Source organism: Delphinapterus leucas, chromosome 8 (assembly GCF_059928025.1).
Source record: "Delphinapterus leucas isolate spDelLeu-1000000601 "Yukka" chromosome 8, BTC_Dleu_Yukka2, whole genome shotgun sequence".
Taxonomy (NCBI): domain Eukaryota; kingdom Metazoa; phylum Chordata; class Mammalia; order Artiodactyla; family Monodontidae; genus Delphinapterus; species Delphinapterus leucas.
Genome location: NC_143136.1, coordinates 9,338,077 through 9,356,605, shown reverse-complemented (window position 1 = coordinate 9,356,605; position 18,529 = coordinate 9,338,077). Strand labels below are relative to the sequence as shown.

The window sequence follows — 18,529 nt, the reverse complement described above, 5'->3', positions numbered from 1 at the left end:
GCCTCATGTAACAATACTTAGCTTTTTCTAAACTCCTCTGATAATCCTCATCTTTTAATAGTTAAATTTTATTTGTTTACATTTATTCTGATTCCTAATATATGTGGACTTATAGATTCTATATCACTGTTCATCTTTATTTTTCTGTGTTTTTGTGTCCTTTCCTACTTTCAAATGGGCTGAGATAGAATTCTGTATTCTACCTTTTTTCCCTGCTGGTTTGGCGATTAGAGATAAATTTCTGTAATCTTTTTAACCATGCCCCAATCCCCAAAGATGATAAGGATCTTAGCATGGATTCACTATAGGTTGACCATCCATCTCTACCATTTAGGTAATGTTTAACATTTTATTTTCTTTTAATTAAAATTTTGAAACTATTAATATTATGATTTTTGCAGTTGATATTTACTTAAATTAAAATTTTAACAAATCATTTTATGTACTCATCATTATTGTTTTTCTTTGATTTTGCTTTTTGTCTAGCTGAATTAAATCCTTTGGTTCTTTTAATGTGTGGTCTCTAAGTGGTAAATTTTTCAAGTGTTGTATGTGCAAATTTGTCTTTTTTTTGATAGACCCAAGGTTAAAATGTCTAGGTTGACTTTTATTTTTCATTAGTAAAGTGTTTACTACATTGTCTTCTAGAATCTGTTTTGTGACTGACTGATGCAAATTCCTCTTTTATTGTGATTGTCATTTCTTGGCAAATAATCTGTCCTTTCTCTCTAAAAGCTCTTTCTCCAACACTGAATCACGGAAAATTTAAATTTAGAGAAAACTTGGGAGAATTTTACAGTAAACACCAGAATACTTTAACATAGTTTCACAAGTAACATTGTACTATTCTTGCTTTATCAGATTTCTTTCCATCTATCCATTTCTCTATATATCCACTAACCCATCTTCAAGTTTGAAACATTTCAAAGTTGCAGACGTCAGTACACTTCTCCCCAAATACTTCAGCATGTACATCATTAACTAGAGTTCAATACTTGTTTGCAAGATAAAGTTTATAATGAAATGTACAAATACTAAGTGTACCATTGATGAGTTTTAATAAATGTATTCTTCCATGTAATCCAAATCCTTATCAGGATACAGAACATGACCATCATCATGGAAGCACTTATGCCCTTTCTGGTATATCCTTATGCCTCACTCATCAGTGGCAACCACTATTCTTATTTTTTTTTCATGATAACTTAATTTGGCTTGGTATAAAACTTTATATATGATTTTAGAGCATGTTCTCTTTTGGTGTAAGGTTTATTCCACTCAGCATAATGTTTTTCAGATTTATCCATATTGTTGAATATATCAGTAGTTTATACCATTTTGTTACAAAATAGGTTACATTGCATGGACTATACCATATTTTGTGTATACTTTCTTCTATTTATTGACACCGCAAGTGTTTCCAGTTTGGGGCTAATATGAAAAAGCTGCAATGAACATTCTTGTAGAAACTTTTCTGTGGCTCTATGCCTTTATACCTCTTGTATAAATTCCTATAAATGAAATTGCTGAGATATAGGCTAGGTGCATCAGTTTTTTTGTCTCCTTAAACCCACATAGGGGTTAGTAATATGGCACACACAAGCTGCCCAAGTTGAGGAATACCCCCAGTCTTAGAAGGGGGTTACTAGCAAACCTGCACAAAACTTATCCATGAGGGAGGCATTAGCTGGAATTTAAGAAAATTTTACTATTCTGGAATATTTCTAAGGAGGGAGACATTCTCTATTTTATATTGGTCATGAAACAAATCTGCCCTCTGACCTGGAAGGCGACACTATCTCTAGCTTCCAAAGCTGTTAGCTGTTCAAACATCCTTGAAAAGATACTCTCAGCCATGTGGAAATGCCACAGAACCACCCTCCCCCCACCAACAAATTCACATCACACATCAGATTCTGGCAAATTTCCCCATGAAGATACCGTTCCACTAGCCACCCTGATTAATCCAACCAATGTAGGCTAGGGCAAAGTCCATTCAATTTATTTCCTGCTGCATTTAACCAGTTTCATAAACCATAAATGCCTTAGGTCTCTAATGACCACCCCTAAGGTGTAATTCTCCACGTTTGCATGAGAGAGGCAAGTGAATGCCTGGCTTTCACACAAGAAGTACAATCCCAAGGGCACACATGGTGCCCCTGGAAGGGAAACATTTACAGTGGTTGAGGTCCCCTAATGGGACATACATAAGCCAGGGGGAAGGTGGACAGTATCTCCAGGGTGGGCCCCTGGCCAACTGTGAGCCTTAAAGTTCCCAGTTCTGTTCATTGCGTCTAGTCCTTGATTTGGAGGGCAGACACTTCCTGAGGACAGTCCATCTGATCTGTCCTCTTTGTCCGTGACACCAACCAGATGGTGTTCATTCTTCACCCCCCACCATAGAATGGCTGAGAATGGGGGTGGGGGTGATGTCTGGAGGGACTCTGCATGGGATATGCAGACGCTGGGACCAGCTCCTTTTCTTGTATCTGGTGAATAGTAGATTCTGCATCTTTGTAGTGGGAGAGCTGTACCAAGCATTTTCCTTCTGGAAGAAGGATTCAGAGAAGTTCTGAAAGATGGATATTATTAATGTACCTCCATCCCCTGTACCTTCTAGAGCTTATGGGATTCCCTCCTCAGATGCCTGGAGTTTTCTTCTTCCTTCACTGCTGCAAAATATGTGTATAACATTCCAGTGGCTGGGACTTCATATTTCTTTCCCAATCATTTCTTATTCCCACTCAGACCTTTCATTCAGAATAGTCAGATACAAGTGGGGCAAAGGCACTTTCATAAAATAACCAGAATTAAATCTGAATCCCTTAGGCCCTCCAAGGCTGTACCTTCCAGGCTGGTTGGGGAGAGAATGAGGCATCATTTCCAGGAATGTTCAAACAGAATCCTGGATTTTCAGAATTGGCCTATGTAATACTATTAACCCCTCACCGCTTTTGTCCTGATCATTATCCAGGAAGGAGCTGATCCCTTTCTGGACACAGCTGCCTTCAGTAACCTTACAGAGCCTTACAGAGGTGTATGGACAGGAGATGAGGGTTGTGGGCCAGAGAGTCAGTGCATTGTGAAGAGCTCTTTTGTTAAAGGGCACATCACTGTCAGACTGTAGTGGTCCAGGCAGCCAGACTCGAGATACCCATGACTTTCTAGGGTCACAATGGTACGGCCAGAGTCAGCTGGTCTGTAAGCAGAAGTATAGACCATGTTGCGGCACCGCCCAGAACCCCAAGAGCATCCTGAAGCCTGATCGGGCAGGAGCAGGTAGAGGCAAAGCCCCTTGCAGTGTGGCTCCCCCAACGTGGGACAAATGGGCCAGCTTCTAGCAGGAGTCACGAGCCTGGCGATCAGCCATAACCCCTGCATCAGAATCATGATGTCAGCCTCCGTCAGTAAAGACCAGGCACCTGGGCATTCCCATGAGGGGCCCAGACTGGTCAATCAGCACCACGGTTCGTTTCCACAATCACTGCCCCATAGATCAGTGTCCCTACTCTGCCAGTCTGTAGTTTTCCACATGAACGACCAAGCATGTAGCTTATGTGCAAAAGCCCAGTCATCTGACTTCCGCCAACAAGAGGAGTGACCACATCGGCTTTGGTTCTGCCAAGCTGGCTCTGAGGCCAAACAGCGACAGTGGCCCAGTGGACTTCGGCTGTCAGCTTAGCCAAGCATCAGTGCACCAGGCCCAGGCCTCTGGGGAATCTTGGTGAATTGAAGACCTCAGTGAGGCTGAGATTTGCTTCAGGCTGTGAAGTAGAATAGAAAGCCAAGGTGCCACTGGGGCAGTCGCTGCGTTCTCTTTTTTTCTTTTCTTTTTAAATTGAATTAATTGATTTACAATATAGTATTAGTTTCAGGTGTACAGCAAAGTGATTCAGTTATATATATATTTTTTTCAGATTCTTTTCCATTATAGGTTATTACAAGATATTGAGTATAGTTCCCTGTGCTGTACAGTGAATATAGCTTGCTGTTTATCTATTTTGTATATAGTAGTAACTGTTAATCCCATACTCCTAGTTTGTCCCTCCATACTCCTTTTCCCTCTGGTAACCATAAGTTTGTTTTCTATGTCTGTGAGTCTAGTTCTGTGTTGTAAATAAGTTCATTTGTATCATTTTTTTAGATTCCACATATAAGTGATATCACATGATATCTGTGTTTCTCTGACTTACTTCACTTAATATGATAACCTCTAGGTCCATCCATGTTGCTGCCAAATGTCATTTTGTTCTTTTTCATGTATGAGTAATATTCCATTGTATAGATATACCACATCTTTATCTACTCATCTCTTGATGCACACTTAGGTTGCTTTCATGTCTTGGCTATTGTAAATAGTGCTGCTATGAACACTGGGGTGCATGTATCTTTCTGAATTAGAGTCTTCATCTTTTCCGGGTATATGCCCAGGAGTGGGGTTGCTGGATCATATGGTAGATCCAGCATTCTTGAATATAGCATTTCCATTTGAAGAGCAAGGCTTTTTGGCCCTTCCTGCCTTGTAAGTCAGCACTGAGCTACTCGCCCAGCACCAGTGGTCTTCGCACATTCACACATTTTCATATCACACACAAGAAAGCAAAACACAACACAAAATCCACTCTGTTTCCTTAAGTCCTCTGGGAATTTCAGGCACTATATTAAACGTAAGTGAGAAGATTTGTGTTACAACTGCAAGAATACAGAGATTATTTAATGGCAGTTCTCCATATTACAGTTGAGAATGCCTCCCAACTTCAGAGCATTTGAATTTACATAAGAACACTTGAAAAGGGAAAAAATTGATATTTGTTCAAGAGAAAGTCATCTCCTATAGTCTCCAAATATACGCAGGGTAAAATATAGCTCAAAATCAACCTCACACTGCTACACTGGTAGTTAAGAAATTTGCCCCATCCTTGTGAACTAAGGTCTGAAAAAATTACTTGAAAACTACTGATATATAAGGCTCTGAGAATTATATTTACAGCTCTAAGTAATTAACTTTATTATGTTTTTTTTAAGAAAAAAAGAAAGGGCATTCCTGGTCAAGAGTAAAAGCGAAACGTCAGAGAAAAATACATCAAAAAGGTAAGCAGCAAAGTGAAGTAGTCACACCTGTTCAGTTTATAAGGCACTGCTTATTGTCTTCTTGCAGCCTGCAGTCTCTTGAGGACAATAATAGTTTCCTAGCTACTATGTCAGTCAGGATATAGGCCAAGACACTTTAATAAAGAAGCCCAAAAATACAGTGGCTTCAACAAAATGGTTTATATCTCACGTGTGTAATAGTCCAGAGCTAAATGCTACCAAGACACTACCATCCTCAATATGTGGCTTCTTTCCTAGGTCAAGAAACATTAATTTGGAGAGACGTTCTAAAGGCTAAGTGAATAAAGCAGACTGTATGTGTATGTGTGTGCGTGTATGTGTGTGTTAAAGAAAATATATACATAAGCATTATTTGTTTTTATATCTCTATAACTCCTTATTTATACATATTTATCAATCTATATATAGAGGGAGACATAGATATAGATATATAGGAAAATCGATGTCAGTACATCCATAAAAATATATGCAGTAGTTGAATTTGGTCATTGGAATATAGGTGATGTTTATATTTTTATTTGTGTTTTTTAAAGGTATGTGTATATACTCAAAATCTTAAACATGTTCAACTATTGTAATGGAAAAGTGTCGTTTAAACAGTAAAATATGCAAAAGAAAAGTCTGACGAGTTAATTGTGCCTATCTCCAGATGGTGATGTTTCATGCAATTTTTATTTTCTGAGTTTCCAATAACGTGTAAATATTACTTCTAATCAGACCCCTGAAATCTTGTTCATTTTAGTAGTGGTTTAAGGAACAACTTTTCTCTAGACAATGAGGGCTAGACTTCATTTTCCACATGATTTCCGATTTTGAATCACTAGATCTATACAAGATTTTAGAGTCCAATTAAAATTTATTAATTTTCACTAATCTATATATCTTACATTCTTGCCAATTTACATGGCTGCACTATTAGTGAATGTGTATAATATTGTTCAGGAAGAAAGAAAAAAGTGGTTGCATCCATTTTAAGAATGCTTATTTTCAAAACACTAAATATTTGTATTTAATCATTATGACATTTTCATTTAGGTCTGTGTGTCCATACATAAATTCTAAACTACTTTTTTCCAAAGTATAATGAAATTTTGTATGTACTTTAAAAGTGGTCCCTCGTAAGTAGAGAATGCTCTGGACACCTGCTTGAGATCCCTTGCCATAACTTTCTTTCTTGTCTAAGTGTATAGTGCAAGGGGGTTCAGAATTCAAACCCATATTCCCTCACTTGCTTTTTTTTTTTTTTGATACTTCTGAATTGAACTCTTTTCAACACATGTTCAGCGGTAGATTGATACATTTCTTATGTACTTTTACAATTAGACAGCCATAAATTATGGTATTGTACTTTGTAATACACAGCTTATAAAGCACTTTCAAAAAACTTTAACACTTGATGTTCTGTGATAATATAGAACAACAATAGTAGGTGTATGTTATGGAGGAAGAGACAGGGACAGAGGTTTAAGTGGATTTTCCTGGGTTTCTGGCTCGTAGTTGATGTTTTATTTCCACTATATTATACTCTCTCATAAAATTCCTCGCTTGCTTTTCGTTTCACATGTCAGCTGCTGTTTGCATAACTCTATCTTTTCCCCTGCCTACCCCTAGACAACAGCAACGCTGCTGGCCAACTGGCCTCGAGTGGAAAGAAGGAGAAAATGCACCTGCAGGACCCTGCCAAAATCAGGAGTAAGATTGTTTGTGCCACTTCTATTTTGCCCTGGGGGTCAACAGAAATTTTGCTAAAGTTTTGAGGAACACAGATCTTCGTTAAGTTTTTACTAGTCAAGCTTACCAGTCAAGTTGAGAGCCATGAAATCTTTAGAAAGCAACCCATTTGGAGCCAGGATTGTAAATTGTTTGCATTTATATCATAGCTCTTAACTGCCCAGGACCTAATTTTTTTTTCCTCTGAGTTTTATCTGTTTTTCATGAAAATTCCTTTACCTTATATTATTGGTTTATTAAAATGGCTAGTTTTTATAAATTGTAAACAGAAAGTAAGTTCATTCTCTCATTCCCCTTTCAAATCTACCTTCTAGGTGAGTTTTTCCTATCTTGGGCAGGTCATAGCATTTTTCTGTTCCCTTTTCACAGGAACAAGAGTCTTTTTCCAGTTATTGGGGTCCTTTCAGGCCTTGTATTAAAACTTAAGTATTTTCTCCAATTCAAAGCACCTCCCTGCCTTCCGCCTGAGCAAGCTTGGTCTGGAACACCTGCAGTGGAGAGGTGGCATAATCGGGGTCTTCTCTCATTCTCTCTTGGCTCTACTCCCACTCAAGAGCTGCTGGCTTGAGCCCATTCAGGATTGGGGAAGTGGATGAGAGAGGAGAGATAAGAGTGTGGAAGTGTCTTACTTGACAGGGACAGCTGTGAGATGGCCCTGGATAAGGAAAGTGCACAATCACTAGCTCTTTCCTCCACGAGATGCTTTCATTAACTCCGCAGTGAGGGAAGAGGCACCAACTTGACTTTTTTGGAAAGAAATGTAGCCTGGATATGAGTGAAGAGCTAGGGCCGCCATAACCTGTTCCACTAATACTTTGGACGGTCGCATAGGTGGTTCGGTGCACTGCCTTTGGATGTAGGCTGTGAAGTAAGGTGACCAACTCGACCCGGTTTGCCCAGGACTTTCCAAGTTCTGCCACTGAAAGTCCTGCATCCTGGATACCCCTTAGTCCTGAACAGACTGGGGCAGTTGGTCACCCTTTTTGGCACTTAGTGAATTGTTCTCAACGGCTGGGACTTAGTTCTACTAAGATTTTGAGAAAACAGTATTAAATTTAAAATTGTCATATTTACTTCTAGAGGTTAATACCAAACATAACAATTTTTTAAAAATAACCTTACATTGTAATCTGACTGCCATAGTATTTATTAGGGTTTGTTATGGGGTTTCAGTGTTATTAAATGGGCACTAGAGCCTGGGGACACAGAAATAGTTAAATCCTGCCTTGCTCAGCCAATCTGTTTTGAAAGTAAAATACAATAGCGCTATATTATGAATTAGTGGGTTTTAAGCACCAAATCTCCTTTTACTAGAAGCTCCAAAGACTAGAATGGACTTCAATGTATTTCCTTTTTCTCCCTACAAATATTAGGCCTAACAGATTTGATGAAAGGTAAATCCAACATACCCACTACCCAGGAAAGATATAACCAGAAGCAACAGATAGAGACAGAGAGCAAGAAAGAACTCTACATTTGCTGGACTGTCCAAGGTTGTAATCAGAGCTTTAGTGCCAAGCCAAACTGGAATGTGGGAGAGGCAAGGAAGAGTTGTCTGGATCTCTTCTCACTGGGCTGTGAGCATGGACCTTTAGAAGAGGAGAGAGGAATGAGAAAGAGAACCAGAAATATCCTGGTCTTCTAGAGTATTCCACCACTTTGGCATCTTGGGTGAGAGAGGAGGTGCGGAGAGCCTCAGAAAGCCATACCTGGCTGGGTGACCTGCTATTGCCTAGTGAACCCACCTTACAGAGGGAGAAAGTCAGAGGGAGTCAAACGATTAACCTGCCTCTTTAAGAACTGCAATTCTGTCTTGTTAGTGGTTCTCCTTAGCCCACGGCTATACTATCCAAGTCTTCTACTTTCTTACGTTTAGACATTTCTTTAAGTTTTAAGATTTCTTAAACTTAAGATTTCTTAAGTTTAGAAATCTCTGTAGGCCTCTTGTCTGAGATTCTATTATCTTGTTAAATAACAACAGGGTGAGAACTTGCAAAGTTGTGACTTGTTTGGTCTTCTGATAAGGTCTAGTCATCAACATTTGTCCCATGAGGCCATTTTGATCTTGAGGAAATGAAAACCCTCTCAGTAACTGCTTAGTCTAAAGACCAGAAGGTGGGATTATTTTTCCAACCAATGCGTCCGTTTGGGGTTTGACTGAAGGAAAGAGCCTTTTTACTTTGCTGGTCTGATATATGCTCATAATCTGCTTGGAGTTTGCAGCAGTTAGGAAGGAGTAGTCTGGAAAATATTTCTTCCTGGGGTCTGTATTACCCCACTCAGCACCATCAGATGGTGGCCATTTGAACACAGAAACCAGGAAATGAATTTATCTTCCTACCTTAGAAAATAAAACACATGTGAATGATAGCAAACATACTGAGATGCATATCCACAGTCAATTAACTTGTAAATGGCAGAACAGCCTCTGCTGCAACATCTACTGAGTCAGTCCTTAATTACTATTTGAAATCAAGGTTTTGGAGGACTCAGTTCTACCCATTCTCTTGATTAGACTTCTTGTTAGTTTCTTCGATTCTAATATCTTTGTCTAAACCCAGGTGGACAAAACTCTTGGTCACATTACTAAAACTTTCAACACAAATGTACAAATAACTTCATTCTAGGTGATGTGCAGGACATGTGTCTCACCTGTGAAGCCCACCATAGGGTTCCCCTTGACTCACTTCCTTTAATTGTGCATTAGTAGATGTACAATTGGCATCTATTAAGCACTCAACACATGGCTGCTTGAGACATAAATAAAATGCTGATTTCTATTATTTGTTTGTTTTACTAATGTGGGACAATAAAAAGTAAAATACAAGATAAGTCTAAGATTTACCATCTAATTCTTCGTGCTTAAGGACTAGGCATTATGTATTTTTCTTTGTGCATTAGACAGGCTTATGGGGAAGTTACATTTCAATGGAAATTCTGTAAAGCACTAATATACACAATGCAACTGCATGTCTGTGACTGTGATTCTATTTTTCTATTTTCTCAGGGAGAAAGAGAGGCAGATGGAGACTCCACTTAACTCATAGTGACAGAGCCCCACAGAGAAAAGTTAAGTCAAGAGGTAAAGAAGAAAAGGGGAGTACACTCTCAATAATTATGCAGCTAATTTCCTGTGCTTTACTCTGTGTTTTTACTGATAAATCCATTTCCCTAATTGCTTTATGTAGCTTTACTAACCGTTGGAAAACGTCTATGATTTGGTCCATTTTCAAAATGTGTATGAAAGAAAAAGAAGATAATTCCACAAACAAGTAACTTGGTGACAGATCTAAACCAGACCCAATGAGTCCAGGGGCTACCACAGTGATGCTGTCTTCGCTGAACTGAAATAGTCTGCTTTCATATAAAGGGCACATATACAACCCCCATATTATTTAGCAGACCCTTTTCCTGCCGCACAGAGAGTCAGAGGTTGCACACCATGGGTGGCCTGGAGTGGTAGTCAGAAGTCTGTCATTCTCTTCTGACTGTGTGGGCTTGGACCTGTCACTTGACAGCTTTTGCTTCCGTTTCTTCATCTGTAAAGCAAGAGCGTGAATTAGGCCCACACCATCCTTCTCAGTTCATCCCAGTTCTGCTAGCCTACTACCTCAAAACTGGACCACGGACAGCTCCCCCTCTTCCCATCATAGCTCTAAAACGTTGGCTGGAGGGTCAGCATCAGTTACATATCCTCCTTGAGCTAGTTTGAAGACCTTTCACCCCTGCTGCTGTGGAATCAGGTCTCTAGCAGCCCTCGCCACCATGTAACTTGCAGATTATCCTAGAGCTTCCTGAGCTCCTCTTTCAGCTAAGGAGAAAGCCGACGTGCGGGAGAAGTGAAGCAAAGCAAAGAACACAAAGAGAAGGCAGACGTCGCCTCCATTAGGTTCCCCCATCATTACTCTCTCTCTCTGCTCACTAACCAGCGCTCAAATAGAGAGATGCAAGTACAGCCTCTCGCTTTGTTCCAGCTACCTAACTGCAGTGAAACAGGATAACTGGAGGTTCCCTTCAGAACATGATGCAGCTGTATGTTTCATTGTCATGTAAGAATCAGTGGGGCTGACTGGACTGGGAGCTAAGACAGTTTTACTGAAGCCCAATTTCTCTGTTAACACATTCTGTTTTGTGTGAGATTTGAGGGATGAGGTAGAGGTAGACATTCTGTAGTTATGTATCAAAAATGCCACTTGGAAGAAAGACTTTGACTCTAGAGATTTATGGAATAAAGCTTTCTAAGTTCCTCCATACCATTATAGGAACAAACTCAGCATCGGAGAAGCAGTACGTGCGCAATTGAAAATGAGACAATGAAGACATCTTCTCTTTCAGGGCAAAGAAAACGCAGATATGAAAAAGTGGATTTTCACTCTCAGATACTTCCTGTGACCTGTGGTAAGGTGAAGGGGATGTTACATAAGAAGAAATTGAAAGAAGGTGGGTTTTATGGTCTATTTGCAATTCCTATCTGAAGGGATCACGAGAAGTAATGGAATTATCCATGTGAATTACACATAGTTGAAGGAATTGGGACAATGGTTTGGCTTGAGAGGAGGAAGGGATCCCTAAGTTGCTATTTTCACACTTTAAGAAATCATACATTTTAGGTGCTTACTCCCACGTGAAAGTGTCCATGGGGAGGCCAAAGAGAAATGAAGAAGAAATAAAAGGGAAGAGGCCCTCAGCCTCCAACTTCATATCCTCTCTCCCTCTGGATGATTTTCACCAGGGCAGGTGCTTGATGTAGTAAGGATAGAACAGAATTCAGAATCAGACAACCTCAGTCCCAGCCTCAGCTATGCCGAGAGGGACTGATTCAGCCGAGTAGAGAATGGGACCTTTCTGACCCTGAAATTCTTTATCTAAAAAAGAAATCATTAAAAACCTGCTTCATGGTGTAGCTGCGAGGAATTAATGTACATAATTGAGGTAACGTATTTAAACAGCTTAACCGAGATACAATTCACCACTGAGAGTGTACAATTCAATGTTGAGTTTTATTTGTATATTCACAAGATGGTACAGCCATCACCACAATCTAATTTTAGAATATTTTTGTCAGAATATTTTTTCACTAAAGGAAACTCCATGTCTATTAGCAATCAATGCCCATTCCCACCTAACCCCACTCCACCACCCAGCCCTAAACTGGGCCAATCTATTTTCTCTCCACTAATCTATTTTCTGCTCCACAAATTGGCCTATTCTAGGTATTTCATTTAAATGGAATCATATAATATGTGCCCTCTTGGGACTGGCTCTCTCACTTAAGATTATGTTTTCAAGATTCATCCATATAATAGTATGTATTAGTACTTCATTCCTTCTTATTGCCCAATAATATAATATTCCATGGTATGTATATACCGTATTTTGTTTATCTTTTCATCAGTTTGGATTGTTTCCACTCTTTCACTATTATGAATAATGCTGTTTTGAACATTCATGTACAAGTTTTTGTGTGAACATATGTTTTTAATTCTTTTGGGTATGTACCTAGGAGTGGAATTGCTGGTTCATATGATGATTCCATGTTTAACCTACTGAGGAAACACCAAAATGTTTTCCACAGTGGCTGTACTGTTTTATATTCCCACCAACAATGTATGAGGGCTCCCATTTCTCTACTTCCTTGCCAACACTTGTTATTGTCTGACTTTTCTATGACGGCCATCTTAGTGGGTGTGAAATGGTATCTCATTGTGGGTTTGACTTGCATTTCTCTAATGACTAGTGGTGTTAAGCATGTGATTATCTTTTATACATAACTTAAATTTTCCATTGGATAACATTTCACAATTATTTTTAATATCAGCTATCCATGATTTCAGGGATGGGAAAATCTCTGCTCAATAATGCCATTAAACTGGATGAAAAGTGTAATAAAGGGCACAGATGCTGCTGTGGTGCCGTTCTGAGCCGCAGAGCCCCCATTGGAGATCTTAGTCCCAACCTGAGGTTCCCCAAAGTCCGTAGGAGATTCTGACTTGTTCTCTATCCCTAGCAAATTGAAATGGTCTCACTCTTCAAAATCACTTCCTTTTCCTTCGTAGGTGATTTTGACATACTTTTAAAAGGTTGATTTTGATGGTAATTATCATTTTGTTGTTGTTACACACTGGTTAAAGAAATGTTGCCACAAAGCAGTAAATATCCTTTGAGGGGACTTAAAGGCTAGGTTTGGGGATTCTGAAACCTGAAAGGGGAGGCTAGACTCTCCTGTTTTAGATCTTGAGACCAAATTGGGTAGGTCCAGATCCAGTGTGTTGGGAGCCCACCATCTGAAAACAAAGAGGGCTAAAGATTAACTTACCCTGGTCTTACAGGAGTTTTGGTGAAGTGTATACAGAGTGAGAATGGAGACTGGTTCACCCCCAGGGAATTTGAAATCAGAGGAGGCCACGAAAGATCCAAGAACTGGAAGATAAGTGTTCGCTGCGGTGGGATGCCCCTACGTTGGCTGATCGAGGTATTCCAGTGACAGGGATGGGAGACGTGACTTTCCTTGCTGTGCCCCAAGAATAAGGTCACTATTTGCTCACCAAATATTTGTTATGGCTAAAGCCCAGATGAGTTATAGCTAAAGCCCAGATGCCTCTGAGTTTATCCTCTCACCTGGGGAGAGGTGTTCCACATTCCTAACCTCGGTACAATGCAGCACATCACTGTTGTAAAAGGGGCTCCGTCAGGATGGATGCAGGAGCTTGGAGGAAGGAAAGGTCATTCTGACTCAGGTGCATGCAGACAGCTTTATGCACTGAAAGAAGACAGTTTACAATCAAACAAGTAGGAAGAAGTTACTCCAGACAAAGAATGGCACGAAAACCAGAACCATGGTTGAGGTAGACATATTGTATGTGATAAGGCATAATCCATCAACTGGAGTTGTTTGTGGAGGGATTTAATGCCAGGCTAATATGTTTAAACTCACAATATAGATAATGCAAAATCAGTGAAGTCTTCTGAGATGTGAAATGACATATTTAAAATAGTGTTTTAGGTGGCCATGGGGCCTTGAAATGACTTCAGTGTCTTTCAGCCGAAGAAACCTACACTCAACATGCAATGCTCAGCTCAAATGCCATTTTTCCCTGACTATTCCCTGCCTGACCTGACCCTGACCATTCCTTCCCTAGGCTTCTTGAGCCCATTACTAAGGCCTTTCTTATACTGTTTTATTCTCATCCTTCCATGCATCCCCTTTTTCTCTCTAGACCCCTCTTGGGTTTGTCCATCTTTGTGTGCCCAAGATTGGCCAGAATGCCTGGCACCAAATAGGCATGGGATAAGTGTGTGTTGATTGACTAGCCCTGGTAGAGGGACTCAAGCTTGAGTGACACTGGTGGAAATGGAGAGGAGGTGAGAGGTGTCAAAGAGATTATGAAGGAAAACCTCTTAAAGTTAGGAAAAAAGCACAGGAGGAAAACAAGTTCTAAGGATGATTTTTAAGCTACCATTGATTGAATTCTAGAAGAAGTACAAGTGAGGAGAGGGAGATGATTTCTCATTTAGACACCTTGGCTTTGGGCTGACAGTGGGACATCCCAGTAGAAATATTTGGGAGGAGGTTCAAAATGCGAGACTCACAGGCCAACCATATACTTAGATCCTTTTATCTTTCAGAAAAGATTTCTCCATAACCCTCCAAGGAAATATGGCAGGATGAGAAAGGTGATTATTGCGTAACTTTCTACAAGTTCTCATTACATAACTGATTTTTCATGCACTGTGTATTATTCTGTGGTTTCTCAACTGGGTAATTATTATTAAACTTCCTCCAACACCCCACTCCCACCTTTTAAAAACTTTCCGTATGCACCTTCAGTGTTCCTACTTCGAACACTATATTGTATATATGGCAAGATCTTCTTTGAATGGTAAACCATTTGAAATGGAGGTGATAAGGAACCATCAAAATAGACCTCATGGATGTGCTTTAGCTATAGATGCAGATGTAAGGGTGTCAAAGTTGTAAAAGAAGACATGATGCTGGAATACATAAAAATATATCATAATAAGGTGATAGGGTCATCTTCAACTCAAACCCAGATTTTTAAAATCATGTTACTATTTCCTAACTTTAATGAAATCTGATGGAGCAAAAGTTTATTCACAGTCTAAGTATAGGAGGGGCTGACCTGGAAAATTGTTTACTCTGATGCCACTCTTTCAGCTCCTCAAGGGGGTGCTGTGCAGACCTCCCTTCTATCTATGAAAGTGATTCCTTCCTCTCTGGAGGCAACAAACAAGTATGTATGGTGCAGTGTAGATTCAGGACATGGTGATGGTTTTTCCAGGGTTGGGTATGAATGAGAACTTGAGAAGAAGGAGGAGGTGAGAAGAGCCATTCTTATACACTTCATGTAGAAATGGCCATTCAAGACATTCATAGATTTCTAAGACAGGTCAGATGTAGCTGGCCAATGGGACTTCATGTTCCACTGGAAATGTGAGGTCCAGGCCTTTACATTATCTGATGTTCTGGACAGTTTGAACTCTAAGTCCTTGGGACATTTCACTCACTGGATTTCCTAAAGGGAAACTATCATATTATTTGCCCTACTTAGTGAGTATATTAAAGACCAGCATCTGTAGCATTCCCCAGGTGCCAAGAGTTACTCAGTTAGATTACCCACATAAGCTGACAATGTCCTACCAACAGATTCTACCCTTATTTGTGGGTGCAGCACTTTTTAGCAACAACCTGCAGTTACCTCTATACTTTGCATCTCCCTATGAGCAAGAACAGAAGCTCCCCAAGTGGCGGATCTCAGGACCCATTACTACCTCCATGGGTCCTCTGTGCCTCTCAGAACCTCTCTTGCCCCTTGGCTTCTGGAATCTTCATTGTCATTCTCAACACCACATGACAGCTTCCTGGCTCCTCACAAAGGTCACTAACACCTTTAGGTGACAGCTGCTGTGTTGTAAAATAATCTGATACACACCTTTAGAACAACCTTTTTATTGTAGGCTAATATTTGCTTAGGGGGTAGCACGTAATCTGTTCCTAAGTGAAATGATACTCATTTATTCACTTATCCAACATACAATGATTGAGTGCACACTAAATGCCCAATGGTCATTAGAAGATTGAAACAATATCTCTGACCTCAAGGATTGTTTCAACTTCATTGTCTAACATGGAAGAATAACTAATGGGGATGGGTGGTGAACTTTAGGCCACACAGAAACGTGGACAGTGACATGGACACCTCTCAGATCACTGTCCCATGGAACACTTTTCCATGACCACTCTGCCCTGGGCTGCAGATAAAAGCTGAGGCTGCCTGTGTCCTAGAGGGAAGGAGGTCAGGTCATTCTACTGAATATTGGAACGCAATGTAAAGTTAGTGGGCGGTAGTCAGTTACCTCTGAAGAGTCAGCTAGCTGACTTTTTGGGATTCAGAGGGAGGGAAGAGGAGGGTGACCTTCTGGAAGAAGAGTTGCAACCCTGGGATACTTGGGCACATTTTATCTTTGGGGCTGTGCCCTAGGAGACCTGTGATAGGTGGTGACATTCTTCTCTGGGACACCTGGCATGGATGCCAGGCCTCTAGGCCCTGTGGTCACTGGAGCTGTTGACGATGAGTCCTCGGCCTGATACTCTCACTGCAGCTCCTCCAGATGGGATGACATTTTCTAATATAGAGAAAAATGCCTAAGGGCCTCTCAAAGCAAGAAAACCAGCAGAGTTTCTCCAACTCCATCTGTGGGAACCAGGGCCAGACTCCCTGTATGGCTTCACAAAACCCCACTTTGCATCTGAGAGCCAGGGAATAGAACTTGCATTGGGCCAAACAGTGGTACTTTGGTACTTTTTATTTTCCAAGTAGATATGTGTATCCATAAAAACAGGTATGAAGTAATGGGTAAACCGTGTCTTGAATCCCTCAACAGATTGCTGTTTAAATAAGTGATGGAGGCATACATCACATTCAATATTGTCCTTTAATCTTTCTCTCTTTTATGCAGAAAAGAGTACGGAAGTCTCACGACAATACTTTAGATAACCTTTGTGTAAGTACTAACGCCCGCCTGTAACCCCAGGACAATGTGGGCCTTTTCCCTCGGCACATTCTCTGAGTCATCACTGCATTTCCCTGAAGCACACTCTCGCTCGGGTGCAGCATGTTGCTATGTGTGATGAGCAGGGAACAGCCGATGCACCCCCCACATCAGGTACATGGTTCTGGCGTTGGGTGTCTCAGCCTGAAAGCATCCTTTCCGTTTGTTCAGTGGAAACCTTCCCATTTCCCCCGAAAGTGAGTCTGGGAGGCAGAGCTTGAGACCACTGGGGTCTCTAGAGCCTGGGCTTGAAGTAGTAATGGGTGCGGCTGGCCTGCAGATGAAGGATAAGGAGGAAATTTGAGGGGAAAACAGCAATTTAAAGAAGGCAATAAGGAAGGAAAGGAAAATCCCAAACATCTATTCCAAGGTACAGGTAGAGCTAGATGGTTTTAAGCGTCACTCAGAAGGAACAGACCAGGCCAACCTGGCAAGTTAAGGTGTGAACCCTGTTGTGAGTCCTGCAGAGAAATGCACTCAGGGCTAGTGGGTTCTTCACGGAAGCCCCGTAACCAATCTTGAGGGAGCCATCATGGTGCTGAGCTGGTCACCACATAGCAAATCACAGGGCATTTTTACTCAAACTGGTACCATATGGCTGGATGCTTTAAGGTCTGCTAAAATTATGGATGACTCCACTCTCTAAGTTGAATCATATTTTGATTCCCTTCATTGCAACAAGATGGACATTTTAAGCAGAGTCACTTTTGCACAACTCCAGGGGGAAGCACTCACATGGGTTAGTATGCAGTAATACTGACACACAACGTCCAAAAGAGGAGGGATAGTCAAGTAGTTTTACTTATAGTTTACCTCCAAAGCAATCCCCCCAACAATATTTAGATCTTATCCACACTCTTTCTGACCCTTGGACAACTGAAGGATTCTTTAGTCATCTAAACAGTGCTGGAGTCCAGTGTTTGTGTGGCTTCTTTGGGATGGATATAGACACAGAGGGTCAGGTCTCACAGCCCACGGCCAAAAGTCCATGGGGAGGAGATGGCAGCTGTTCCAGCTAGAGTACCCTCATTGCTGTTAATAATCTTTCCTGGGACTGGTATTACAGGCCAGTTCAGGCCTATAATATCCCCTTTGCTCAGGGTAAGTCTCAACTTAGGCTGAAACTAAGACCTTTGGAGAATAGTATTGCCCGGATCCCACGCTAGAGGAAATCCTGTTCATCACTGTAGGCTATGACTTGGACATTGGGACTGTTTAAAACTCCCCAGATGATTCTGATACACAAAACTACCCATTCCATGAGTGAAAGACGAACACCAATGGATCTGCCCTACCCAGACAAATTGATTCAGAATTTCTGGCGTAGGGACCAGGGCATTGGTATTTTATATACTCTGCCCTGAAAGTTCTAATGTGCAGCTGGACTAAGAAACAAAGAGCTAGATAAATCTGCTAAAAAATACACAAATGTGAGGTTCTTAGACATTGGTTATATTTGTTATTCCTTGTTCTTCTGGGAAGAGGGGTCATCACTTTCTAGAGAATGATGATGGTAATCTGTCAGTTCCTACACTGATGAGAAAAAACATGGCCCCGTGACTCCATGTCAGAGCAGTCTCAGTCTCCAGTTGGGGGGCGTCCTTGAGGATCCCCA

The 18,529-nt window shown here is 40.8% G+C and overlaps 1 protein-coding gene across 8 annotated transcripts in view; it reads left to right on the top strand.

Moving 5' to 3' along the window:
• SP140 (SP140 nuclear body protein) overlaps positions 1-18,529 on the top strand; it is a 76,008-nt gene that overhangs the window by 53,518 nt on the left and 3,961 nt on the right. For 7 of the 8 annotated variants that reach the window (XM_089916247.1, XM_089916245.1, XM_089916246.1 and 4 more), the window contains 7 exons: positions 5,026-5,091; positions 6,724-6,804; positions 9,851-9,925; positions 11,179-11,283; positions 13,173-13,315; positions 14,470-14,517; positions 16,822-16,866. In XM_089916247.1, the coding sequence (XP_089772373.1) occupies positions 5,026-5,091; positions 6,724-6,804; positions 9,851-9,925; positions 11,179-11,283; positions 13,173-13,315; positions 14,470-14,517; positions 16,822-16,866 (563 nt within the window). The remainder of the gene's footprint in view (positions 1-5,025; positions 5,092-6,723; positions 6,805-9,850; positions 9,926-11,178; positions 11,284-13,172; positions 13,316-14,469; positions 14,518-16,821; positions 16,867-18,529) is intronic. The other variant, XM_089916243.1, reaches the window with a different exon arrangement.